The sequence below is a fragment of the Mus musculus genome, chromosome 1, assembly GCF_000001635.26.
Source record: "Mus musculus strain C57BL/6J chromosome 1, GRCm38.p6 C57BL/6J".
Lineage (NCBI taxonomy): Eukaryota > Metazoa > Chordata > Mammalia > Rodentia > Muridae > Mus > Mus musculus.
The window spans coordinates 143,750,425-143,777,069 of NC_000067.6; the positions used below are offsets into that span (position 1 = coordinate 143,750,425).

A 26,645-nucleotide genomic window follows, 5' to 3' on the forward strand; every position below is an offset into this window, starting at 1 on the left:
ACATAACGGTGGAAGGAAAGAACCAACAGCTTGTGTTGTAACATGCATTCCCCCGCCTCCCACATATACTCAAACACAACACCAAAGATAAAAACATTTGTATTTTGATTAAAATCAATTTTCTTCATCCTGTGATGGTACTCAACTGGAAAAGAGTCCTCAACTACATATACCACACATACACACACACACACACACAGACACACACACACAGAGACATCAAAAAGATAATATTAATTATGGAAAGATTTTTTTTTTATCTTTTGAGTTGTAACCGACTGCTTCAGGGGTTTACATATAAGGCATATTATAACCTTAAAATTCATGTTTTAAAAAATGATTAAAAAATGATTAAAAGACAGTTATTTGATATGCATACAATTTATTTGGTACACCTATCGATTTCTACAATAAACTGGTGACAAACAGTTTGTGTAGTGCCCACTCCACATCTGGAATGACTTACAAGTTAAGCATCCCCAATTTGGAAATATAAAATTTTAGAAAGCTCCAGAACTGGAAACTTGAGAGTGTTAACATAATGCCCGTGGAAAGTTCCATAGACCAATTGCAAAGTCACAGCCAAAGCAAGTCCATTAAAACATGATTTTCTGTCACATGACACATACAAGGCTCATACAGCAAATCCCAGGTATTCCATTATACATCTGCAGATGATTCCAAAATTGGAAAAAAGAATCTTAAAATACTTGAGGCTCCAAGCATTTCAGGTAAGAGACAATCAACTTGTATGTAATAGGTTATTTTGCAAGGTTACAAAAATCAAGATTTCTCAGTATTGGTGAAAACTTTTATCATGAAGTAGAAGTAATAACTGAAGCATTCATCCACTCCTCATTAGAAAACACCAATGTCACATTGTTACACATTATTTACATTGCAAACTTGGAAGACTTGACAATCAATAATCACAAGTACTAGGAAAGGCCTATAAGCCTTCCCCAGGCTCCGTTCTTGGAAACAAGTTAGTTATACATCAAGCATAATAGATCTTTAAGCACCAGCGTGACAATTTTAAAGCATTCTTTCGGTTTTGTAAGATTTTTCTGCTTTGAACGGCAAAGCAAATGCAAAATGAGAATGCAATGAAACAAGTCACTGGTCTGATATTTTTATTGCAAGAGTCTCAAGGTTTTAATACTATCTTCAATTCTCTAAATGACTTTGCTCATAGGTTTGAACCAAAACATTTGCCTTTTGCCTCAAAAATTTCCCTTAAAAAGCAGTTCTTTTTGGAGCTATACAACTGAACTTTTCATCCAGTGTTAAATATGCAACATGGTCCTTGGAGGTCATATTATGGCCAGGAAGTCCAGCTTCTGGGTAACTGGTTATACAAAACAATACAAAATCTTAAGCAACCATAAAATATACTGATGTTGCAGCCATGTACTTATTACACATCAGCATAGCCAGATTATTCTTTTCTTATTTCAAATTATTAATGTGCAATCAGGTATAATACCTAACACTTAAATTCATTATGTAGAATTAAAAGCTCTAGAAGACCCTGTAAGCTCTACTCTTCAGATCATTAGCACACTCTTAAGGCATTACTTATTTAACAGACCCTAAAGAAATTAGTATGTCTGGAAAAGAGAGCTTGTCATATGTTAAGGCAGTCAAAAGAGTCCTTTTTCCCCACTTTAAGGCTCTTAATATAACTATAATTTATTTTACGCAGACATAATTCTGGATACCTGAAAGATCCATCAATTGGCCAATTATAGAAATAAATGTCATTGTAATAAAACAAATAGTTTAGAAGCAGATTGTAATACTTTTCTTCCAATTCTTTCAAATATAACTCCATTCATCCCATTCCTTTGGAGAATTCATTATTAAATTTGCAATAAGAAATTGTAACTTAAATAATAACAAAAGCTATTTCACCAACCATACCAAATATATATTCTATTATTTAGAACAGTGCAACAAGAGCAGCTTTCTTCATTAGTATTCATTCACTATCTTTAAGTCTAATTTGGTCATAATGGGGCTGGAGTTTACACTTCAAACAAAGCCTGAGAAATCATTTGGATACAGTTTCAATGTAATGATTTCACTGATATAATTTAGCAGTTACGCATAGTCAACAATATTAACCCTACTTTTAATAATACAAATATACAGTAAAGTGAAACCAGCAGAAATGAAATTAATTTAGTTTCTTTTTTTTTTTAATCCAGATTCTGCTAACTTATACAAGGTACAGAAGTTCAAACATTTTAAAATGAAAGTTCACCTGTGTTCACAAAGTTCTGATGATTAAAGGCAGGGATAAAGTAGAAAGGCAAACATATCCCTGAAGGATATGAAACAGCTTTTGTATATCTTCATTATATTTACAAATGCTGAGTGGAAATAATCACAATTCTAGGAATAGAATCTCATTGATTTTCCCTTTTTTTCTAATATATCTTGTTACTTTTAGGGTTTAGGAAAACTGTGTCATCTGTTATGTTATTCAAATAGCATTCTTAGTTACATTATTAGTTTTCTATATGAAAATATTTTCAAATCAACTTTAAATTTCATAGTGATTTTTTTCAAAAGAGTAAATAGTTACCAGTAAGATAGTGAATGTCAACGTAAGTCATTATAAGGCTTTTTGTAAGTTCAGTGTACATGTATGTGTGCATGCATGGACAGACACTCAGTTGAAAGACTTTGTAAACTAGGAGTGTAATTATAGAACTGAGAGGATATATGTGTCACTTTCTGAAATTGCGGTCAATTAGATTGCATATATAGTATAACAGTTCTCTTTTCAGTGTTTATCAGTGATTATACAGATTCTGGTCTTATTGAATGGCTATAACATTTCTGGAATATCTACAACATGACTTGATTTGGGCAAAGAACATATCAATCCGGATATTACTTCAGTAATTTGGAAAACATTTTTAAAAATGAATTATTTATTATTATTTTTTTTTATGTACATTGGTGTTTTGCTTGCATGTATGTCTCTGTGATGGTGTAGGATTCCCAGAACTGGAGTTACAGAGAGTTGTGAGCTGCCATGTGGGTGCTGGGAATTGAACCTGGGCCCTCAGGGCTTTTAACCAGTGAGCCATCTCTCCAACTCTGAAAAATATACTCTTAAATTTATATAAAACAAAAAAACAACCTGCAGTAGATTCGCCCCAAACCTGACTGTGGATGATTTTCTGGTCCTGCAATTTATTACCCAACTGGATCAAACAGGAATAAAAGGCAAAAATGGGAGAAGACTTTGCAAAAGAGAAAAATGGGCGAGAAGTAATCTTCCATGGAAGAAGAGATGATGGAGCAGGTATCAAGAGAACACAATAACTTCTGAGTTAAACACCGGCTTGTCTCACAAAGAACCTGTCATCTTTGCTGATCCTTCCTTCTGGCTGTGTGACATTTCTCTAAGATGACAACTTGTACCCTAACAAAACCAATGGAATCCAAGACGATTTTGCATCTTGAGTTACTTTGACTACAAGCACACCACACAACAACACAGACCAAATCTGTAGCAGCACTTCTTTTCACTTTTACACGCCCATGCACGCCCATGCACGCCATGGCACAGAGGACAACCGGCAGGAACTGGTTTCTCCTCCTACCTTGTGGGGTCCAGGGACTGGGAACCATTCATCAAACTTGGTGGTGAGTGTCTTTACCCACGATGACTATCTTGCTTGCCTTGGGACAAAATGTTTAGGTCACAGGAAAATAACTCAAAGAATTTACAATGATTTAGCTTTCATTTCCTGCTTAGATGTACACTTCCTGTGCTTCTAAAGATCATTAGATTCTTACATTTACATTGGTATAATTTTTCTTGTCGAAGTCTAGGAAAGTGAGAAGCAACCTGTCAGTTTGTCTGCTGTAGACTTATTGTTATTCAAATAAAGTAATATGTAAGGAAGTAATAGATAAGCTAGTAATAGTAAGAGTAATAGCATGGTCCTAGTTTGACTATGAGCTTTGCTTTCTTTTTTTTTAAATATATTTTTTTATATATCCTTTTTATCAGGGATAAGGACATCTTAGTGTTTATAATTAAAAATGAAGTTTGGACTTGTAATGAAAGGCCTCTTTTCCATTCTCAATATTCGGTAAATATTAAACAGCTTGTTCTTCTATGATCTGAGACTAAGATACATGAATTTGTAGGAGAGCAGAATTTTACCACATATGTTGAACTGGTTGTTCATAATGACACAGCACATGAAAAAAAAACCAAGAAGCTCCAAAGGATGGAGTAGTTCTACTTACTAGCATATCCCTTCCTAACACACCCTGAAAACAGTTACTAAGTAACAGTTTTAATACGTGGACTATCCACTAATCAAAAACAGTGAGATGAAAAGATTAGTGTTTTGTGTTATTAGTAACAACTAAATCCTAGAAATATTTACATAGTATCTAGGAAATAACATTTACTTTTCTTAAGATTGCTTTTTAAAGCAGTATTTTCCGTACTATTTACTTAAGAGTCACCCTAGTGGTAATTTGGAAAAGAAAACTTGTTTACCACTTGAGGGTATCCTATGCTTAATGAGGTAATAATGCCTTGCTATGTGGCTAGATTCCATAGCAACATAGGCTGCAGAGACATAATTGTGTTTGAGAATTACTCCAAATCAAAACAAACAAACAAATCACACACATTCACAGGTTCCTAAAGTAATCATGCATATCATCAATTCCTAATCAATTCCTAACGTCTAAATTAGGTAAAAGGCTTCATAATTCTACTGTTTCTCTTACAAAGTCAACATGTCCCATGGATGAGAGACTAAAAGCCAGAATGCTGAGTAGAGAGGCAGACCCCTCTCCAAAACCATCCAGCCTTACCCTGGGCATAGTGTTGCACACCTTTAGCCCTAGCACTTGGGAGGCAGAGGCAGGAGGCTCTCTGTTCAAGGCCAGCCTGGTCTACACAGTGAGCTCTAGAATAGCCAGGACTATGTCTATGGAGAGAGACCCTGTCACAAAACAAAACAAAACAAAACAAAATAACCATCACACACACATCCAGAAGATCCAGACTGGTTTCTGGTTATCAATCAAATACATTTTTTTCTAAATTTTCTTTCTACTCTGAAGTTTTGCAATTTGAAGATAAGATTTCTATCTGTTGGGACTTTTTTTTTTTTTTTTTTTTTTTTAATGGTTTTTTGAGGCAGGGTTTCTCTGTATAGCTCTGGCTGTCCTGGAACTCACTTTGTAGACCAGGCTGGCCTTGAACTCAGAAAAATGCCTGCCTCTGCCTCTTAAACCTTTTTTTCTTTTTGGAGACAGGGTCTCACTATGTAGCCCTGGCTGGTCTGGAATTCACTATGTAGAGCAGGCTGGCCTCTAACTTAAGAGATCTACCTGCCTCTGTTTCCCAGGAATAAAGGCATGCATCACCACACTTGGCCTCTGTATTCAATTTTAATCTCTTTAATTAGGTTTACCTATACTGTAGGAGGGCTGCCGGGAGGTGACCCTTATTTCCCTTATGGGTTAAATACTAGCTCCTAGATATACTCTGCTTGCCTAAAAGCATTATCTAAGTAGCATTAAAAATAAGAAAAAAGCTTTTATATAATATGGCATGTAAATTTCATAATAAGTTAGATCATATTAAAACTTAGATCCTGGGTTTAAAGAATTCAATAGATCTCATGTAATTACTAGGGTTTAAAGCTTTAAATTCAACTTGAACATGAAACTTTAATGTATCAGAATTAGTTAAGATGTGACAGTGGTCAAGCCAGAACAGCATCAGAAGCAATGGTGTTTAGAACTGGAGCTGATACTATCTTTGCTAATAACACTGAAAATTTGTTACTGTCAGGAGGAATGGCTACATATGAAACTTCATTAACTCAAATCATCTGAAGGGAACATTTTCTTATTCTCTGAGACTAAATTTCTTAGGAAAGAAAATATGTACATAAATCCTCACACTAGCAAAGCCCCTTTCTCTCCCAAATAAAAGAACTTCACTCCCCTAAACACTTAAAAGGTTATGTAACCTACACATACTAGTTTTGAAAGGGTTTATAAGCCCCCAGTAAACCTTTAATATTTAAAGAGTAATACATAAAAATTAGCGTTTTAGTATAAACTACCTTAGATACCATTACTGAATCAAGAGAAAAACTACTGGTGTTTCAATAGGCCATTCTCATGCTAAGCTTCCCAGTGAAAACATGTAATTGCTCAAGAAAAGAATGTATTTTAATATGGTGAAAAGGAAGTTTAATTTGTACAAAATCAGTTCTTAGATTTTCTACATACACTGATTGGTTGATATGGCTACTCTAAAATTGCCTTTGAACTAGAAGGATCTAGCTTGCTGTATTATTTCTCTACTCTATCAAAAAAGAAACTAGACACAAAATGCATAGGGGGCAAAAATATGAAAGACTTCAGACTAAATATTAGAAAAATATGAAAATTAGTTAAAGGTATTTTAGGGGTACAGAAAATCTATGTCTTTACAGTAGAGTTTTAATTGTTACACTGTCAGGATTATGGACAGGGGAGTTACATACATGAAACACCCAGGAAAGCGGAAGTACATGATACACTGTTGTTGTTCAGCCAACACAAGGCTACAAAGCAAATTCCTCAGCCTATATAAACTCAACAAGTCCCTTAGGGATTTCCACCCTGTTTTGCCCAAATAGTAACAAATCCTAACAAGTACAAATGAAACATCTGAAGGAAAACATCTTTTTCATTGAATAAGAAAGCTGTTGTTCATATGATCTTAGAAAACTCTGAATTTGTAAAATTCATTCATAATTTAGTTTAACCAAATGTCTTTTTTTTTAAACCCCTTTGTATAAAAATTTACCTGGTGAGGTTCATTTCCATCACAGTCACATGGTCTAGTGCACCTCAGAGTATTTGGACATTATTAAAACTGTCGTTTTCCAATGAAGACATTTAAGAAAAGAAACACTTCTCATACAAGTGACATGATGTGAGGCTACTTATACTCTGTATCACACTTTCAGAACAAAGGTGTGATTCAGTGAAGTAAAACACCACTATTGTACAGTGTCTATTAAAACGAAGTTCTCTACAGAGGAAGCTACAGTATCCTGAAGACTTCTCAAGAGCTAGCTGAGTACATGCACCTTTGGGCTCAACTTTTGTCTCCTTCCTTCTGTCTTCTCCTGTTCTTGCCAAAGTGCATTTCTATCATGCACATACTGATGACATTTCTCACTACTGTGTCTAGCAGGGAAGTGGCTGTGTATTTTCAATGAAAACCACTACAGCAGTGCCCCTCTCAGATCATTCTGGTACTCAGGGTTAAATGACATCCAATGTGAAATTCCGAATTACATCCAGAGCTGCAGTATCAAAGCCGCACATATCCAACATGCCTCTATCGTCTGGGTCTGCAATGGTAAAGCCATTTGATGTCATCCCACAAACAATCAATTTAGCAGGAATATCCATTTTCTGTAGAGAAAATATAAGAGAAAGTAACTACATATGAAATTATATGCAAGAAAAGCAAACAAAAAAATCCTTGAAAATTAAGACTAGAACAACCATGGTTCCTCCTACCAAAATGCTGGATTACACCAAGTCCAACTTCCAATTTTAATATATACAGTAAATAGATTGTGCTCTTCAGAACTCTAATTCTGTCCCCTCTCTCTGTCTGACTTCCTGGTCCACCTCCCATCTGTTTCTCTTTATTCTTCTTAGCCATCCTTTGCACTATGGACCAAGCCAAGACCTTGCACATACTAGGTTAGTTCTCTACCACTGAATTACTGAGCTATATTCCCAGTCTCTCGGTATGTATTTAAAATCACTAAATATTTCGGAAGAAACAATCAATTAAAGTATAGTTTTGTCAGTTATTATAATAAATCTATTAAAATGTTTTTTTAATAATTAAGAAATTAAGGTTTTTGTTTGGATAAACTTTCTTTGAGACAGGATTTCATGTAGCTCAGGATGACTGCAAACCTGGTATGTAGGTGAAGAAGATCTGAACTTCTGATACTTCTGCCCCGCCTTCCAAATGCTAAGACTGTAGGTTATGTACCACCATGATCTTATGCAGGGCTGGGGATCGAGCCTCGTGCTTCATGTATGGTAGACAACTACTCTACCAGCCTTTATTTATTCATTTATTGTGACAAGGTATCACTATATATGTAGCCCAGGCTACTCTTAAATTCCTTATGTAGCTTAGCAAGGATTCTCTCGCCTCAGACTCTTTGGTTTAAAGATTTTATTTTTAATGTATGTGTGTGTGTGAGCAAGCATGTGCGTACATGCTTGAATGCACAGGAATGCTGGTTATTGCAGAGGCTTGATGCATCAGATCTCCTGAACCTGGAATTATAGGCAGTTGTGAAACACCCAACATAGGTGCTGAAAATGAATTCAGGTCCTTTGCAAGTGCAATGTGTGCTCTTAGCCACTGAGCCATCTCTTTAGCCCCTGCCTCAGTATCTCAAATGCTAGGATTACATGCTAAGCTACCATGACCAGTTCTAATGACCAGTTTGTTTTTCTTTCTTATTTATTTATTTAATTAATTTTATTTACTGTATGGTGGAAGAGTGAAAATGGGTCAAAAGAGAAGGAGGGAAGGAGGGAGGGAGGTCTTTCCCATGCTGGGACGATTTGTGCCTTGGGAAGAAAGGCAGCCAAACGGGCGACCAATTTGTTTTTGAGACAGGTATAACTGTTGCATCAATCCTAAGAGATATGCATTATTACCTACTATGACATTTGTCAGTTAACTAACTTGTTCAGACCCACATTTAGCAGAAGAGACTCAGGACTAACTAGACTCTAGTCTAACTCTAGACTGCTTTTAGTCCAAATTCTAGTCTCTCCTTTATGGCGCTCAAAAGTAAGCATTCATGGGAATCCTGAACCCTACTCACAGAGTTTGATGGATGTCTGATGGGGTCTGGCATGTACATTTCTGATCTGACCACCAAATGATGCTATAGTTGGTAGGAAAATCATGTTTGGGAGAACCATTGTTCTTCATAGCAAGTTCTTTTTACATTTTAGTAGTCACATGAGCTAAATGTTATCATTCAACAGCCTAGTGACCAGTGTCTATCATACTGGACAGAATAGTAACAAAACATTCTGTCATCTGAGAAAGGCCAAGGGAGGAAGAGAGAGAATGATCAGACAGATAAAGTTTAGGTTACAGACTCAAAAATTTGCTGTAACTTCATATAGTTTTTAGTTAAGCTTACAAATAAGTTATTTTTTTAAGAAATGCAATATATCTTATAAATTATAGCTGAGGTCAAATATATATTCGGTCATTATCAAAAGCACTGGCAAAGGGCACTGTTGTTAGTATTTACCACTTGAACTGGATGCTGTACGTATAGTCCCTACTTTCTGTTTCAAGTACTGCTGAGCCCACCCGACACTGGCTTTCCTACACAAATGAAGGAACAGCCTCACTAATGGAGTGTGTTCAGAGAGGACCAGTAACAGACGGAAGGGTTGCTGTTTACCTTTCGGTACTCTCTCAGGGCAACAGCAGGATGCACCTGCCCTGCAAAGGTCTCATTATCAGTAAACACAACGAAGACATCTGCGGCTGTGTCTGTTTTCTGGGCCCAGATCATTGGGAGAGAGCAATCCGTGTTGCCTGCTGGAACCTATCTCAGGGAAAAAAGAGAAGGAATTATAGTAAAATAAAACCATCTCAGTGTCCATTAGATGTCTGGAATAAATACCTAACATAAAGGCTCTTATCCTCAGAGCATCATTTTATGTAAACCAATATACAGACCGTACCATGTCTGCACAGATCTATGTTTGATTGTGCTTGCCATGAGAAGTTAGAACAATTTTTTACTCCAGATACTATGCAATGCCCCAATACAAAACTACAGGTCATTTTAGTAAAACAGTGTCTTACTTTATTCATAGCCGTTAAAACCTGCTGTAATGTCATGTCTGTAGTCACTGGAAACGGAACCATATCACAGGCAAAAGCAACCACCGAAGACTCTTTTTCTGTCCGTGTAACCACCTGGAAAAGCGCAATGGGAGCCATTTTCAGCATTCTGAAGTTATCAGTCTGTCTCTTAAAGGCTTACATAACGTCACCTCGGAAAGAAACACTGTGATGCTTAGTATTCCTAAGCTTGTCTTTTTTGTGGTTCAGAATAGAGAGTCACAGCACTGGGGAGCACAGGCTGTGGAGATGGCTCAGTGGGAGATGGCCCTTGCTGCCAGCCACTCTGAATTCTATCCCTGGAGTCCACAAGGCGGAAGGACAGAATGACTCCTGTATGCTGTCTTGTCCTCTGAGGGGGGCTCTTGTCCAGGGCCAATGCAATCCATACATGAAAACGAACTAACAAAAGCCATAACCCAAAACAATTCTGAGAAGCTGGTATCTACAGCACTCTCCTAGGCAAATACACACACACACACTGTTCATCTTACAAATGAGGAATGAAGGCAGACAAGCGGAGAAGAGCATCCTTACTGTGTGGTGAGGGAAGCATGGGCGAGAAGCTCTCTAATGCCCATTACTCATTTCTGGAGCTTTTAAATCATTTTTTACCCCCTAACCATCATGTATTTTTGCATATACTAGTAACATTTAATCTCACTATAACATTTGGCTCTGGTCCTTCCTTACACAACGCCCCTTTTCAGCATGAGTAAAACTTTGTGTTATAATGTTGTCTTCAGGTAGAAAATGATAAATGTCACATAAGTGAAACGATAAGTGAAAAGCTGATCCTGGGTGACGCTGGCCTTGCCAGTTTTCCTCTGACCACGTTTTAGGGAGTTGGAACACTAAGCCGTCTTAGGGGATCTCACCATGCACATTGCTGCGGCAACAGTACTAGCATTGAGTACACTACCCAAGGCTCTCTGGTTCATAGAGGCACTGACGTCAACAGCGAGCAAGAAGCGCTTCCCAGTTGGTTCAACAGTCTAAAAAGAAGACAAAATAAAGTAGTCATGAAAAAGTCAGAGAGATCGTTAAGTAGGTTAGACTGAAAAAAAAAAATCGTATTTATCTTTCACTCAAGAGGCTCCTAGAAGAAAGGCCTGTTTTTGTTGGTATATAAGTTAAGTGATTACTATCTTTAACATTCTACCTCTTATTAACTGGCAAAATGAAGAGAAAGATGTAATCTGTTTAATTTTACTGAAAAAAGTTAAGGTCCTAGTTTTAAACATCTCTTTTCACTGAAGTAAAATGGGAACTTTTAAGAATTTCTTTTTAACTGTGGTGAAAGATAACATTTACTCTGTAGCCATTCTGAAGAGTATAACTGATCAGCACTGATTATCTTCATGGCGCATAAACACTGTCTTATATGGAGACTCTGTCATTGTCACAGCAGACACTTCATCGACCTATGCAGAGCCTTAAGCTTACACAGTCACCTTGAGCAGTCTGGTACCTCCTAGGCTGTTGTCTGGCACTAGAGTGTGTACTTCACAAGATGCAGTCCTAGAACAACCTGGGAACCTTTTGGCTGCTGTTAGTAGAGCCGGGATGGACTACTATACAAAACCAAGATCAAGGACCTCCTTCCAGTCCTCTGGGCATATACAGAGGCTGGGGTCTTTTTTTTTTTTTTTTTTTTTTTTGGTTTTTCGAGACAGGGTTTCTCTGTATAACCCTGGCTGTCCTGGAACTCACTTTGTAGAGCAGGCTGGCCTCGAACTCAGAAATCCACCTGCCTCTGCCTCCCTAGTGCTGGGATTAAAGGTGTGCGCCACCACGGCCGCTGAGGCTGAGTTCTTGATGGTATCATAGTTTTTTTTTTTCTTTGTTTGCCTATTTTCTTTTTACGGAGTCAGGGTTTCTCTATGTAGGCCTATGTAGGCCTGTATGGAACTGACACGTAGACCAGGCTGGCCTTGACCTCAGAGATGGCCCCTTGGCGCTGCCTTGTGTGTGCTGGGATTAAAGGTGTGTGTCAGTAAGCTTACCAGGTTGGTATTCTACTTATGTTTTCAGGTTTGTTCGTTTGCTTTGGATGTTTGCTTTTGAGACAGGGTGTTATGGAGGCCACGGTGGACTCTGACTCATGGTCTCTCCCACCATGCCCACTGTGGGGCTTTATAGGCAGGTGCAGCATTCTGAGTACTCCATGATTAGCATTCTGATGCTCATGTTCACAGGCTGAGACATTTCACTTTATTACTGATGATACACAAGGGTTCCAATCTCCCCACCTTCCTAATACTTGTTCCTGTTTTGCTAACACCTATTCATTCAGTTAGGTACAAAGTGGCATTTTGTTTGTGCTTTTGATCTGACTAATCAAACAGAACATCTTTCATTTATATAATTCTGAAAAACTATCTATTGAAATACTTTGTCCATTTTGAAACTGGCTTATAATTGTATTATTGAACCTCAGGGCTTTTTTTTTTTTTTTGGTTTTTCGAGACAGGGTTTCTCTGTGTAGCCCTGGCTGTCCTGGAACTCACTTTGTAGACCAGGCTGGCCTCGAACTCAGAAATCCACCTGCCTCTGCCTCCCGAGTGCTGGGATTAAAGGCGTGTGCCACCATGCCCGGCTTCAGGGCTTTTTATATTATGGATATTAAACACTTTTCATTATATATGTATAATCTGCAAATAGTTTCTCCCACTATGTAAGTTTTTCCTACTTTTTCCTAACACTGTATGATGCACACATTTCAGTTTTTATTTTTCAAGACAGGGTTTCCTCTGTGTAACTCTGACTATACTGGAACTTACTCTGTAGACCAGGCTGACCTCAAACTCTGAGATCTGCCTGCCTCTACCTCTGCCTCTCGAGTGCTAGGATCAAAGGCGTGCGCCACCACTGCCCAGTTACCCTATGTTTCAAATTCTGAAGTTCAATTTATTTAAGTTGTTAGCTCCTGTTCTTTATTATTCTTTTTATGTTTAGTTAGTTCCTAAATGTAAGTGACTGATCTCTTCTGAAATGGTTTTGTGCATGCTGTAAGACAATGAATGCCCCACCTTCCTCCTCCTGCATGGGACTGTGTGCTTGTTTCAGCACAGTTTGTTAAAAACTGCCCTTTCTGGATCAACTCATTCTAGGCTCCTCACACATCAGTGTCAGTTTGTTTCCAGACTCTGTCTCCTTCCTTTGGCTACCACGGCTGTCCTGGTAACAGCAGCGTGGTACTTTGGTTACTGTTGAGTTCTGAAATCCAGACATGAGTCCTGCAAATTTGCTCTTGAAGATTGTTTTGGTTATTTGGAATCACTTGGAGTTTTGCATGGATTGTTAATTTTCTGTAAAACATGCCATTGGGACTTTGAAATCTGTAGATGGCTTTGGATGGCCCTACCCTCTTCTCACGGGGGCATGCTTTACAGTTTACATGTATAACTCTTGCATGTCAGTATATTCATTTTCTTTTCGTGCTACTTGAAATACTAGTATTTTCTTAATTTTATTTTCAAATAATTTATTACTATAGCATACAACTAGATTTATTTTATTTATTATCTATTTTTTCATCCCTTGTTTTTGAGACAAAGTCTCAAGTAGCCCAGGATGGCTTTGAACTTGATGTGCTATTGGAGGCTCTGGCTTCTGACTGCTACTTCCATTTCCCAAGTATCAGGATTACAGATCTGTACAACCATCCCTGACCCATCCAATGATTTTGTGTGTTTTTATTGTTGCTGTTTTTTTTTTTTAAAGATTTATTTATTTATTTTCTGTATGTGAGTACACTGTGGCTCTCTTCAGACACACCAGACAAGGGCATTGGATCACATTACAGATGGTTGTGAGCCACCAAGTGGTTGCTGGGAACTGAACTCAGGACCTCTGGGAGAGCAGTCAGTGTTCTTAACCGCTGAGCGATCTCTCCAGCTCCCATGTTGTTGTTTTTTAATGAATTGTGTTATAACTTGAAATTCTGTTGAATATATTTCACTCTAACAGGGTTTGTGTGTGAGTTCCTTAGGGTTTTCTGGATAGAATAATGGGCATGCCACGTGAGGCTTTTTTTCTTATATAATTACCACAACTTTTAGTACTCTGTGGCACCAAAGCAAGGAAAGTAGCCACCCTTATTTTTAAGCTTAAGGAAAAATCTCTTGTTATTTTATTCAAGTCTGATGATACCTATGAATTTTTTTTTTTAAAAATTATTTATTTTATGTATATAAGTGCTCTATCTGCATGTACATCTGCATGTAGCCAGAAGAGGGCATCAGGTTCCAGGATAGATGTTTCTAACTACCATGTAGTTGCTGGGAATTGGACTTACGATTTCTGGAAAAGCAGATAGTGCTCTTAACTGCTGAGCCATCCTTCTTGTCCCACAAACTTTTTTTTTTTTTTTTTTTTTTAATCTAAAAGCTTTATCATAGTGAGGAAGTTTTATTAGTAAGTGAGTTTTTGGCTTTCATTTTGGTTGTTAATGTTAAATTTTGCCAAATGCTTTTTATACATCAATTGATACCATGTCCCTTTGCTGACAAGGTTACACTCATGGACGCCCTAGTGTTGAAATGTCCTTGCGCATCAGGGATGAATGGCACTTGGTGCTCATATAGAATCCTTTTAATTTGCTACACAATATCGATGTTAGATTTTGTGGTATATCCAGAAAATTTTGAAATGAAAAATTTTAACTTATAGCTAGATTTCCATTGCAAAAGACAGATTATCAAGACGCAAATTAACACTGAAACTAAAAAAGAGTACTAGGTTGAAGGAATCCACCAAAATGCAAATATTCAAATTCAGTTACTTATCAGTAAGACTTTAAAAATTATCAAAATGATCTTGGGATAAGAAGCAGTTACTCAGCGTGACAAGAATTACTCATAAACTTACCATGTCAATTTTGTAATCACCTTCATACCAGTTATGGAAAAGCAATGGGTATATGCTTTAAAATGGCTAAGATATTAATATAGAATAATATGAAAAACCACTAAATGTGTTTTTTACAGAATACATTAATCCCCACAGCATTTTTAAATAAACAAAATACAATTATTACCTTAAATGTTGTATAAAAAGCAGCATCTAAGGCTTGCAAGATGTCTTTATCTGGAATCCACTTCAGTTTCCCTCTGAGCCCGTGGCCTGCTCTGTAGGTCTCTAATGCAATTAAAACATGAAATGGATGTATACGAGCCTAGAAACAAGACAGACAGAAGGTGATTGCCAAATTTAAGTAAAAATAACAATTATGAGTTTCAGAGGTTTATATTGCTAAAGGTAAAACACACAAGAAAGGAAGGACAAATATTAAACTTAGCTTTAGGAATTCGAATGTAACTTGCCATGGGAGAAGTCTTAGGTCCCCCAAGAGCTAACCGAGTCACGGCTCACGCATACCTTTTTGAGCAGCTTTTCATTGCTCAGTTTTTCACATATTAAAGATACTTCAGAGTTTCCTGGTTCAAGCACTGAATTAGCAGTCATCTTTCCCAGGTTCCTCAGGAGCGCAGTAAGGGGCATTTCCTGTAACAAAGCCTTCCATACCTACAGAGAAAAAACAAACAACAGAAGGGCGATAGCTAGTGAGAAATGTAAAGAGTGAAGGGAAATGGCTCAGAGTGGAACACAGTGACGTCAGCCGCTGTGACAATGCATCCTGTAAAGCCTTTCCTTAGGGTTTAAAGGGCCTCCAGAATGAAAATCAGTCCATTAAAGGTTGTCCAATAAGAAAAGGAGATTTCTGTGGAGAAAATACAGAGCTTCCTAAATTCTCAATATAGCTTGTGTCTGTGTCCATGTATGTGTGTGAATGGAATAATGTTGGTATCATGTTAATGCTGAATATTTTAATAAGTACCACTTTAAAGATATGTTTGGTCCCTCTTCTCTGCCGTGTGTGTGAGTGTGCAAATGTGTGTGTGTGTGTGTTTTAAGGCTTGAGGTTGAAGCTGGGACTCTTCCTTACTAGCGTGTCACTTTTCTTCTGAGGCAGAGTCTCAGCTATGCCATGTGGCTAGTCTCGCTAGTCACCTGCTCTGGGGATGCATCTCTGTCTTCTCGCCCCTCAGCTGGACACGGGTTGGTCCTCTTGCCTGTTCATCGAGAGCTATAAATAAGAAGCCATCTCCCTGGCCCTTCTCTTATTTTGGTAGGGTTTGGGACTGAATCCAGGGTTTTTACTTCCACTTTCTCTTTCTAAAGAGAGGTACTCACCTCTTTAGACTTCAAGTGATTTGTCAGCAGGTGTTCCCTAACTAACTGATGCTCTTCAATCAGATGAATGACTTCCAGGTCGTCTTTCGTGCGCTTCACTTTCTCCACAGCCTCCAGGTACTTGAGCAGCTTCTCAGCCTCCACAGAAAGCGCCTTTTCTTTATACTCTTCATGGACTTCTTTCCAGCCCTTTGTGATATACTTGGTCACAATAGCAAGTCCTTTAACAAGATAAAGCATGGAAAAGGCAAGTAGGATTAGTGAAACTAGAACAGCGGTCCTGAGACTGCATGGGGATCAGCTTAACTAGACACACAGGAGCTGACTCCCTTAACATGGGATGCTATGTTCTGTCACATAACAAACACATTTCAGCAAATGAAGTGTTTTTTTCTTTTCTAACACTCCATTAGTAATTACAGTCTAAATATATGGTGGTGGGAAAATCCAACCTGTAGTTTAAACTAATTGCATTACCGGGGCACTGCAGAGACACTGACACTAGAAACTTTGTAGACAATGCCTACTTCACATGCAAAACCTCACTCACAATATTCATCTATTCCAGTGATTGTCACACTGATTTGTCCTGTGCTCTTGAATAAATACGGATTTCTGACACTAGTGATTATGTGGAGACAGGCTATTAAATTGTTCAGCAACAGAAACTATGAGAAGCCCAATACTTTAAAAAGGAAAATAACTTGTGCATTCCTTTTACATTTGTTTTAATAGTTAAAAGAAGTTTGGCTTGAGGAAATCTATGCTTAAGCATATATTTTGCTTATGGTATATCTTTTGCTGAAAATACTTCTTGCCTTTGAAGAGATAAACATTTGTCAGATCTTGAAACTGTTATTTAATATGCCTTGAGATGATTTAAAACTATGTACACATCCTGCTATACTACTGTGTACTTAGCTTTAAATTCAACCTGCCTTAAAAAACAATGTAACCAACCTTCTCTGCCTTGGATTTCCCCTGTGGTCAGCTTTTGCAATTTAAGCTAAATCTTAATCTTAAAGTATACATGTTCCATGCTCCTAACCCAGACTAATGTATTTATGTGTGTACTGTAGTAATTACATAGGTTAAAAGCAATTTAAAACAACCAATATGCCAAAGATGTGGGAAGCAACATGTGACTATAGGCTGGTAACACCCGTGCTTGGTTTTTGAGAGCTATTTTGGTCAATATGGATCAGTAAAGTAACTTCTTCCTTTGTAAACCTTTTAAAAGATTCTTACAAAACACTCTTTCTTTGCTGTTCAAGAAATACAGAGCAAAGCCCTTTATCAGGACAGACAGCAGGAATAGATCAGACACAAACTACAGACAGACAGACAATAGGTAGGCCACAGACCACAAACTCCAGACTGAAGAAAGACAAGGGAGAAGCACAGAATTCAAATTTGGGCTCACTCAGTTTAAAGTACTGCAAGAAGAAGTAGCCATTTCATTCCTTAATGTACATTTCCTGATCAACCTTAATCTTTCTACCTCTTAATCTCCAAATCTGTAAAGAGTGTAGAGATTAACACATTTGGCTTGATTTAGAGAGCAGTAGGTAAAATACAGAAACAGGCCAGGGTGATCTAAAAGTCACCAGGATTGTGATGGTCAGAGAGTGTGGTTTAGTGCTGGAAAAAAGACAAAACAAACAAACCCCCCCAAAAACAAAACAGAAAGAAAGAAGAAAGGAAGGAAAGAAAAAAGAACTTTCAAGATATTTTTTTTTTTGGTTTGGTTGTTTTTTTGTTTGTTTGTTTGTTTTTGTTTTTGTTTTTTTGAGACAGGGTTTCTCTGTGTAGCCCTGGCTGTCCTGGAACTCACTCTGTAGACCAGGCTGTCCTCGAACTCAGAAATTCACCTATCTCTGTCTCCCAAGTGCTGGGGCATGTGCCACCACTGCCTGGCTTCAAGATAAACCTTAAGGCAGGTTTCGGGGCACAGGCCTCTAATTCCAACTGCTCAGAGGTTTGGGTAGGAGGAGGATCTTGAGTTCAAGGCCAGCCTGGTTAATTGAGTGAGACCTTGTTTCAGAATAAAGAGTTGAGAGTGGGAGCTACAGCTCAGTTATAGAAAATTCACCTCGAATGTGTGTACCTTAGGTCTAATCTGGAAAGCTTAAAATGAACAAATGAATAAAAAAGTAATAAAAATGGCTGGGGATATAGCTCAGTGCTTTGTAGAGTATGTGCGGAGCATGTATATAGTCTGAGGTCCAACCCTAGCACCATGGTCAGTGGATCTAAAGGCAGGTCAGAATATAGATTTTTTTATATGTAGTCTGATTTTTTTAATATCCTGATAAAAACTTCATTTTTTTTTCTTAAAATATTTTTATAGGCTAAATAAAACATACCTTTAAGTAAATCTGAAACACTCTCTGTGCTATTTCTGAACTTAAATTTAGATAATCCAATCAGAAGTTAATACTGACACGCAGGAATTTCTACAGTATTGCATCTCTTGCTATCTTACAGATTTAAGACAAAGCTGTCTTAATAATTACATGCTTCACATAAAGTCCTCTATATTGTTTTTCCAAAAAAAATAGAAGTCCCTTAGTCTCACAGGAACATAATAGATACCGAGTTAAGACAATTATATTTTGACTTAATGTCTTTATAAACGCACATTTTAGTTAGCATATTAACACGTTATTTACTCAGTTGTTTAGAGTTGGTTTAAAAATTTGTTTTTTCTACATGAGGAACCTTGGGATCATCTGTGATGATGCTGTTCCCAACAAAACTTTAGTGTGTGGTTCACCCTTAATAGCTTAGACTGAAAACTTCCTGCAGATGTAAGTTATGGAACATCTCGCCCTCACTTTATAGACCATGACAAGAAAGCCCACACAGTATCTCTTGTTTAGAGACTGGTCTATTCAGGATCAGTTGTAATCGGGGTCTTTCTATATCTGAGTACCAACTTATGCTATTGATGTCAAAACACAGAGTAAAAGAATGTCCAGTGTATACTGCATCAGATTTGAAAATAAAAAATGGTGTGTTTAAGAAAAAAACATTTTTTTCCTGATTTTAGGATGGAACTTTTTGGGTTTTTTTTGTTTGTTTGTTTGTTTATTTAACCTAGAAAAAAGTGAGGGAGTGGCTGGAGAGATGGCTCAGTGGTTAAGGACACTTGATACCCTTACAGAGGACCTGAGTCTGGGACCCAGTACCCATACCAGCACCATGTCAGCAGCCACCTGACAGCCACTGTCATTTACAAAACTTAACGTTGATTCATTAATCAGATATATTTAAAGCCAGCAGGAAACCAAATACTTGCTACAGGTGATCCGGTCATTAATGATCAAGACTCATGACCCACTGATAGGTGACTAGTTTATATTCTCAGATGTGGCCACATTGTCTAGGGTGCTCACCAAGTGACGATGGTCTGAATACAGCATAGACAAGGTCAGGTTTTAGCAAGCATACACCTTCTTGATAGCAGGGGCTCTATACTGCTACTTATTTCCTTCTTGCTAGAGTTCTGCCTGCGATGAAATCTTGAAGGCTATGCTGAACTACACATTTGAGACATTAGTGTATGAAAGTGCCCGAAGAAAAGGACATGTAGATACAGTAATTACTTTCTTAGAAGGGAGATTAAAACATAAGCATTAATGACTCAAAGTATAAACCCAGCATGTTCAGAGATCGAGTATCAATGTCTGGATTACCCGAGGCAGGCGTTTAGTTTCAGGCCGGCTTTAAATAGGTCTCGATTAATTCTACAGCATTGCGTTTTGTGAATAAAAGCTAATTCTAGAAAATCCAGTGCATCTGTGCCTCGACCGTCTGTGTCTTTCTAGGCTCACCTTCACTGGAAGGCTTAAGGTGGGACAGTCGGAGGAGATCTTTGTGAGACCAGCCGTTTCGTTGTTTATACTTTGTAACCACCAGCGCCACGGCCATGCCGCCTTTTTCATTGTACCAGTCTGCCACTGCCTTCCGGAGGGCGCGACCCCACATGCCACACTTCATGCTCTCCTTCAGGTCTTTCTTAAACTGGATAAAAGTGAAGAGGTGGGTCGGAATGCGACACACTTCAGGGACAGCTTTAAAGGCTGCTTGCTTTGTGTTTATGTCCGCACACTGGGAACAAACGGCCAGTGCAAACAGCAGTGGCTCTTGTTTGGCAGTCCTGCCTTCCTGACTAAAGGACTTGATTTCCTGGATCACTTCACATCCTCTGCCGTCTTCAATCAGTCTAATTAAGGCTTCAGCATTCTCAAGGCCCAGCTTCTGTTCTTTGATATAGTACGTGCCACCTTCAGAGCCAAAACACAAGAAGCGGCGCAGCCGGTTCATGTCGGTGACCTGCCATACACAGCCGCCCTCTGAGTTAACTACTTGAGTCTCACTCAGTGGCTGCAACTGGTTTGCAGATCCTTCCATGTTCCTTGTTTCTTGGGGAACCTATCAAAAAGGCAAAATGTTACTACAATTAAGTGAAGGCAGAACCAATAAAAAACCAAAACAAAAACTCTTGCTTATTGAACTGCTACGAATCTTTTTAATTTAAAAACATCTTTGAGCCCATCAGTTTTTCTCAGTAAAAGGTTATAAATGTCCTTAAGGCAGAAATTAGAAAGAAAAACACACACACACACCATCCTATAGTGTCTTAGACAAAGACCTTGCTTATAATTTAAAACCTTTATTATATATCCATATATTTTTTATAAGCTAGAGAATCCCAATTTTTCAAAAGAACTAGCAAGTGGTATAATGATTACAAATAACAACTAGTTTTAAAGGTACAGTATACTATGTCCAATTAATCAATAGGTCTGTATGAGATCTGAGTTTCTGACAGGGACAGAAAAAGAACAACTATATATATCAAGAAAGGTCAGCTCCCTAAAGAACTGTGCATTTCTGGTCATTGTTCCAACATTTGCCCACAGGGACCACAGGGACGAGGATTTCAGATTAATAATGGTTGGTAATGTCAAATGCTTGGAGATCATGATGCGAATAAAATGATGGAAAATAACTATTGCAATGGCCCAGGAAATCGGTGGAACTGGCAAGCTGGAGTGCAGCTACGAGGACCGGAGACAATGCAGTGTGGAAGTGACTCCACGGAGCTGCCCCCTTTACAGAAGTGCAGCTGTAAGCTAAGAAGGAAGGTAAGACAAAGGTGAGACCTAGAAGAAAACGTTCCTGTTGTTTTCAGGGTATGATATTGAGGTTGGTGTTCAAAGGGTCGCCCTGGAGAACGGATGGCAATAGAGAACTGGGATAACCAAGCAAAAGTGAGACATTGCTGTCTCTCTGAGGGTGAAATATATGCTAAAAAGAGCTCTCAGAGATGAGAAATGAGGAAACTCTCACTTGGCAGGAAATGAAGAGTTCCAAATGGTAGGCAGGGAAGCCGGGCAGTTAGGGGACCTGGAGTAGCACACAGCAAACAAATGTGCAGAGCTAAGAGCATGAGAGGACTGGAGAGGCTGACACTCTGCATGTGACCAAGGGGTCACATTTATGTTTGAAATACCAGAGTCAACCTTACAAATAAAACTTGTAAGCTAGCTATGTAAGGGTGAGGGTAGGGTTGGCTTCATGTCATCTCAGGAGAAAGTAAGCACCTTGCAGATTAGGGAAGGGTTTACAGTTATAGGAGTTAGGGTGAAATCTGTGGTGCTTAAAGCCTCTACCACTCATCCCCTCGTTAGTTCATACAGAAATGAAAAGCCCTATGAACACACAGCTCCGAGCAGAAAGTCTTCTCATCTCATCTTTACAATAAATTTACCATTATTACCCCACCTCAGCCCAGACAAAGTTTCTTTGTGTAGCCCTAGAAGTCCTGGAACCGGCTCTATAGAGCAGGCTGGCCTCAAACTCAGAGATCCACCTACCTCTGCCCCCTGAGTGTACACAACTGCCTGGCCATTACCAGTCCCATCTTAGCTTTCACAAAAATACTGTGATGGTTTTTCAACCATCAATGTGAATAAACTGGACAACTGTTGGTGGAGTGACACAGAAATGACATTAATGTCACATTATTCGGCTTTCCTCCCGAAAGTGAAAGTGGTGGGCTTTAAAGCGCTGAGTCCACACACTAAAGCAGATCTTTCTCATTCCTTCCCTTGTGCTATCTATTCATCCCAAGCCTGCCTATCTAGACATCACTGCTCCTAGGGCAGCAAGAGTTGGGTTTTATCATGTTAAAATCTTTCTTCGGCATCTAGAACATCATAGCTAGTACATATTAAAGCAAAATGAAATAGCATCAAAATTTGTTTTCTGATTTGCTTAAGAATTCCGCACAATAGATTCTTTTTTAATATAATTCATTCATTTGAAAAAGCCTCAATATTCATGATGAAAAATTTACTACAAACAATTCTTTATGATAAATTCTGCCAATAAAACAATAACTGTATTAAATGTAGGAAATACAACCAAGAAGAGAAGGTAAAGTGATAAAAGTTGGGGAAAATATCTACAGAATGAAGTATTTCTCTGTTACGTTTTCCTGTGTCTCACTGACCAAGCTGGCCTGATACACATAAGCCTCTTGCTTTGGCCTCCCATGTATTGAGATTACAGGTGTTTGTTAGGAGACTCACTTCTGCTATTGTATTAGGATTTATTTCGTATGCCTGGCCCTTTAAATAGCCCTATGCTCTTGAGTGGGAGTTTCTCGGTCGGCTGTCAGAAACATACACTGGAGAAAAGACGGTATCTTCAACAAACACTGCTGTGCAAACTAGATGCTCTCATGCAGAAGAATGAAATTAGACCTGCATCACCTTGCACAACTGACACAACTAAATCCAAACAAACCAAAGACCTAAGTGTGAAGTGTGAAACACAGACACTGCTAGAAGAAAACACCAACACTACCGTACACGATCTAAGTGTATGTAGAAAAGGACGTTCTGAATAGAACCCGCATTGGCCCGGAAATTAAGTTCAGCAATTGACAAGTAGGACTTATAAAACCTAAAAGCTTCTGCCCCGCTAAAGAAACAGTCAACTGAGTGATAAGGAAGCCCATAGAATAGGAGAGAATCTTTGACCGATGTACATTTGATATCTTTATGTGTATTTAAGATATACAAACAAAAGAGACCCTCCCGGCAAAAAGATATATTCAGAAACGGGCTAGGAATCTAAACAGAGAGTTCTCAAGAAATAAAAATAAAATAAAAATAAGAGAAGAAATAAAAATGGCTAAGAAGTGTTTTTAAAAAAGTCATGGTCCTTAGCAATTAGGAGATGGAAATCAAAACGATTTTGAGATGTCATCTTACAAAGGTGCAGACTGGTGAAGATCAACAACTGACACAAATGCTTGAGAGGATGTGGGGAAGAGGGGAAGAGGGATCGTCTGTTCAAGGTTGGTGGGACTGCAAACGGGTTCACGCCCTCTTGAATTCAGCCTGGAGAATCCTCAAAAGCCTAAAAATAAATCTTCCATATGACTCAGCTGCCCAGCTTTATCATTCCACAGCAGATGCCCAAAGAACTCGTCATTCTGCCCTACATATATCTGCTCTGCCTCGTTCACTGTCCCGCAACTCACACAAGCTAGAAAAAGGAAACAACTTAATGTCCTCAAACTTATGAATGGATTTGAAATTGTGGCACTAATACATTCTGAAATACTATTCAAGTGTAAAGAAAAATGAAACCATGAATTCTGAAGGCAAATGGACAGAACTGGCAAAAATTATATTGAATGAGGTAACCCAGACCTAGAAAGATAAATGTCCTACTTTTTTTTTTTTTCTCATCTAGATTCCCTGGCTCCAAATCTTCAGATGTGAGTACACAGTCTGCAGAAACAGCTGAAAACAGCAAAGTACAAAGGGACCACGGCAGGGGTGAGCAGGGAAGAGAGAAGCAATAGAGAGAGGAATGGCAGGGTACAGGCGGTCTGAAGCGGGAAGTGGAAAAACTGTGATGATGTGGGAACTCTAATTAGAGGCAGGGAGGAGGTAAAATAGCAGCCTTAGGGTCTGAAAAAGTCATAAGGAGTCATATTATCTATTTACGTAAAATTACACATATTACATGTAAGTCTGTGTATACATATAGTTTAAGTGAAATGCATTCACCCTGGCTGACAACGCTTTCCCCAAGATCCAGAGACCACTTTGCAAAAACTCCAACACTACATATAAGATGTTAGTTCCTTTTGGGCTTGTTGGTCAGGGTTGTCTAATAAGAGATTTCCCCCAAATCCTAGGCTATTGTTAGTGCCTGTAGTTGCCTCTCAGAGGAGGAAGGTTAGTAAAGTGCTTATTGCTGAAGACACCATGTATTTTGGACACATGACCAAGAGGTCTCAAACTGCAAAGCCTGAGGACTAGCTTTCATGATCCCAGAAGGCTTCCAAGTGAGGGAAGCAACTAACAATCCTACCCAGCTGTGGTGCCTATGAACTACAGTGTCCAGCATGCCTTCAGACCGACTCATTTGGAAATGGTCTTCTGCAGTTTAAGTCAGGGTCCCAGCTACACCTGAGTAGAAGTCCCTAGAGAGAACCTCTTCTGGCTGCAGAGTAGGCACCTTGGAATTGCACCTTGCCCTGCTGGTGACTAGGTCACCTACAAAACTTCTTTGCATATATAAGTCTCAATAAAAACATTTAAATATAGAAAATCGAATGGCAGTTTACTTCAAGCTATTCATTCTCCTTTTTATTACTAAGGGCTAAAATACAAACTACTTTAAAATTGGCGACATTAGATGACATGGAGATACAATGGTTCCTGATAGTTTCAAAATCTTTTGGAATGTACCAAGCGCTAGGAGTATCTTAGTAATACTAATGAAGTGACTCAAGCTGAGTTTCAAGACAGCTTCCATCAACTAACAGTAGCTTAACTCCTTCTTTCTTCAACTGCCAGTGTCCCCTTTCTCAAAACCCTAAGCTGCAGTCCAGTGGTTTAGAAGGCAGCTGGGCAGTGAGGCAAATCAAAGTCTGGTTTTCTGGTAGTCTAGTCCTATGGAGTCAAGTGCTATAAGCCTAAGTCAAAACCAATCAAGTGAATTCTTCTTTGAGTTGTTCTGACCTCTTTAAACACAACAACAGTCTCCCGAATTTATACCACTTGAAGTTTTCTAACATCTCTATAAATTAAAGCTTTAGAGCCTTTAACTGTTAGAACTATGGCAACATTTGGAGCATTTTACACTTGTTCTTCGACATAAGGCCAAGCAGTGATGTGTTGATCCATATGTTGTCCATTCTCTTAATGCAGAATGTAAACCAGATAGCAAGACACTGATGTAATAACACTTCTGCTTCAAGATCTTCTGGACTACAATCTATATACGTCGTACCATTACTAGTACAAAGATTACCATGTTTTCCTTCAATTTACACAAACATTAAGCCAATATTTCATGTAATTTGGAAAGGCTAACTTTTTTTTTTTCACCCTGAGAAGTCAAGCAAATACGCAGTTTCTTTAAAAATAAAAGCCAAGGCTAATTTTACAGTAATGAAGCTATAATACTTTACAAAGCCAGGATCCCAGGTTCAAATGGATATGCCATACACAAAGGTAATGAAAATATCAACTCCATTAAGGGCGATGCAATGAAAAGTATTGAGGAACTGTGGCAAGATGTCACCATGGTAGGATGCTCTGAGCAAAAATTTTTCCTGTGGAAGCCAAAAGCCTTCCTTGGAACATACTTTTATGAAATGATGAATAAAACCACCTCCGAAGAATGATAAGTATTAATTACAAATAGCTATTTTTTGTTCTATTCATCAAAACCATTTCAAGTGTTTTTAAAATAATGCACTATTAAGGGGGGAGGGGTGGCGGGAGAGGGATGGTGCGCATTTTTCCGTAAGGCACTTCATCCCGATACATGAGTCTCTCATCCCTTGGACGAGAAATCTTTCTCCCTTCCTTGATTATTATTCCTCTAAGATAATTTCCTTTCGGTCTTCCCACAAAGCTCCTTCCCAAACCGGTATCCGAGACAACGCCTCTATGCCAAAGCCGCAGGAAGAGAGAAAAGAGTGAAAAGGGGCCTTGGCACGTTCGCTCGCCAGGAGCTTTGCAAGTGGGAGAGTTGACCTGAGTTCCCCAAGATTCCATCCTCCCGGAGCAACTAGGCCAGGTTCGAAATGTTCAGATGCGAAGTCGGTCCATGCTCTCCTCCGGCGGGTGCCGGAGCACAGAGGCGGCGAAGGCTTTGCCTGGCCTCTGACGCTGGGATGCGGCTGGAAGAGAGTGCGCACCGGCCAGCCCTCAAGTGCCCAGGATCGCTGGGACTGCCCAAAACGCGGTTCCCCGGCCCGCAGCAGGCCTGCAGTGACCCACCTTTACCTGGAAGGTGATGCTCAGGACCCGCGGCGCCTACAGAAAGCCTGCGTCGCACCAGGAATAGGAGGCGGCCCGAAAGGGCGAGGACAGCTCCAGGTTCGGGTCGGAGCGAGCCCCGCCCCGCCCCGTCTCGAGCCCCGCCCCTTCCATCG

At 38.9% G+C, this 26,645-nt stretch overlaps 1 protein-coding gene across 2 annotated transcripts; it reads right to left on the bottom strand.

Moving 5' to 3' along the window:
• Positions 1 to 365: 365 nt before the first annotated feature.
• Positions 366 to 26,639, bottom strand: Ro60 (Ro60, Y RNA binding protein). Of its 2 annotated transcripts, none has more exons than NM_013835.2 (9): positions 26,497 to 26,627; positions 20,002 to 20,602; positions 16,166 to 16,386; positions 15,350 to 15,496; positions 15,009 to 15,146; positions 10,846 to 10,962; positions 9,929 to 10,042; positions 9,519 to 9,665; positions 366 to 7,470 (listed from the first exon to the last, which is right to left on the bottom strand). In NM_013835.2, exons 2-9 carry the CDS (start codon positions 20,579 to 20,581, stop codon positions 7,318 to 7,320), a joined length of 1,617 nt encoding a protein of 538 aa, NP_038863.1. In that variant the 5' UTR covers positions 20,582 to 20,602; positions 26,497 to 26,627; the 3' UTR covers positions 366 to 7,317. The 2 variants fall into 2 exon arrangements, with proteins under 2 accessions (NP_038863.1, XP_017174940.1); XM_017319451.2 differs by having other exon boundaries at positions 5,702 to 7,470; positions 26,491 to 26,639.
• Positions 26,640 to 26,645: the final 6 nt, after the last annotated feature.

Coding starts and splice junctions, on each gene's coding strand:
- Ro60 (NM_013835.2), bottom strand. CDS start 20,581: ATGGAAGGATCTGCAAACCAGTTGCAGCCACTGAGTGAGACTCAAGTA. Junction 15,147..15,349: donor ATGAAAAGCTGCTCAAAAAG/GTATGCGTGAGC, acceptor TCTTGTTTCTAG/GCTCGTATACATCCATTTCA. Junction 9,666..9,928: donor TTTTAACGGCTATGAATAAA/GTAAGACACTGT, acceptor TCCCTGAGATAG/GTTCCAGCAGGCAACACGGA.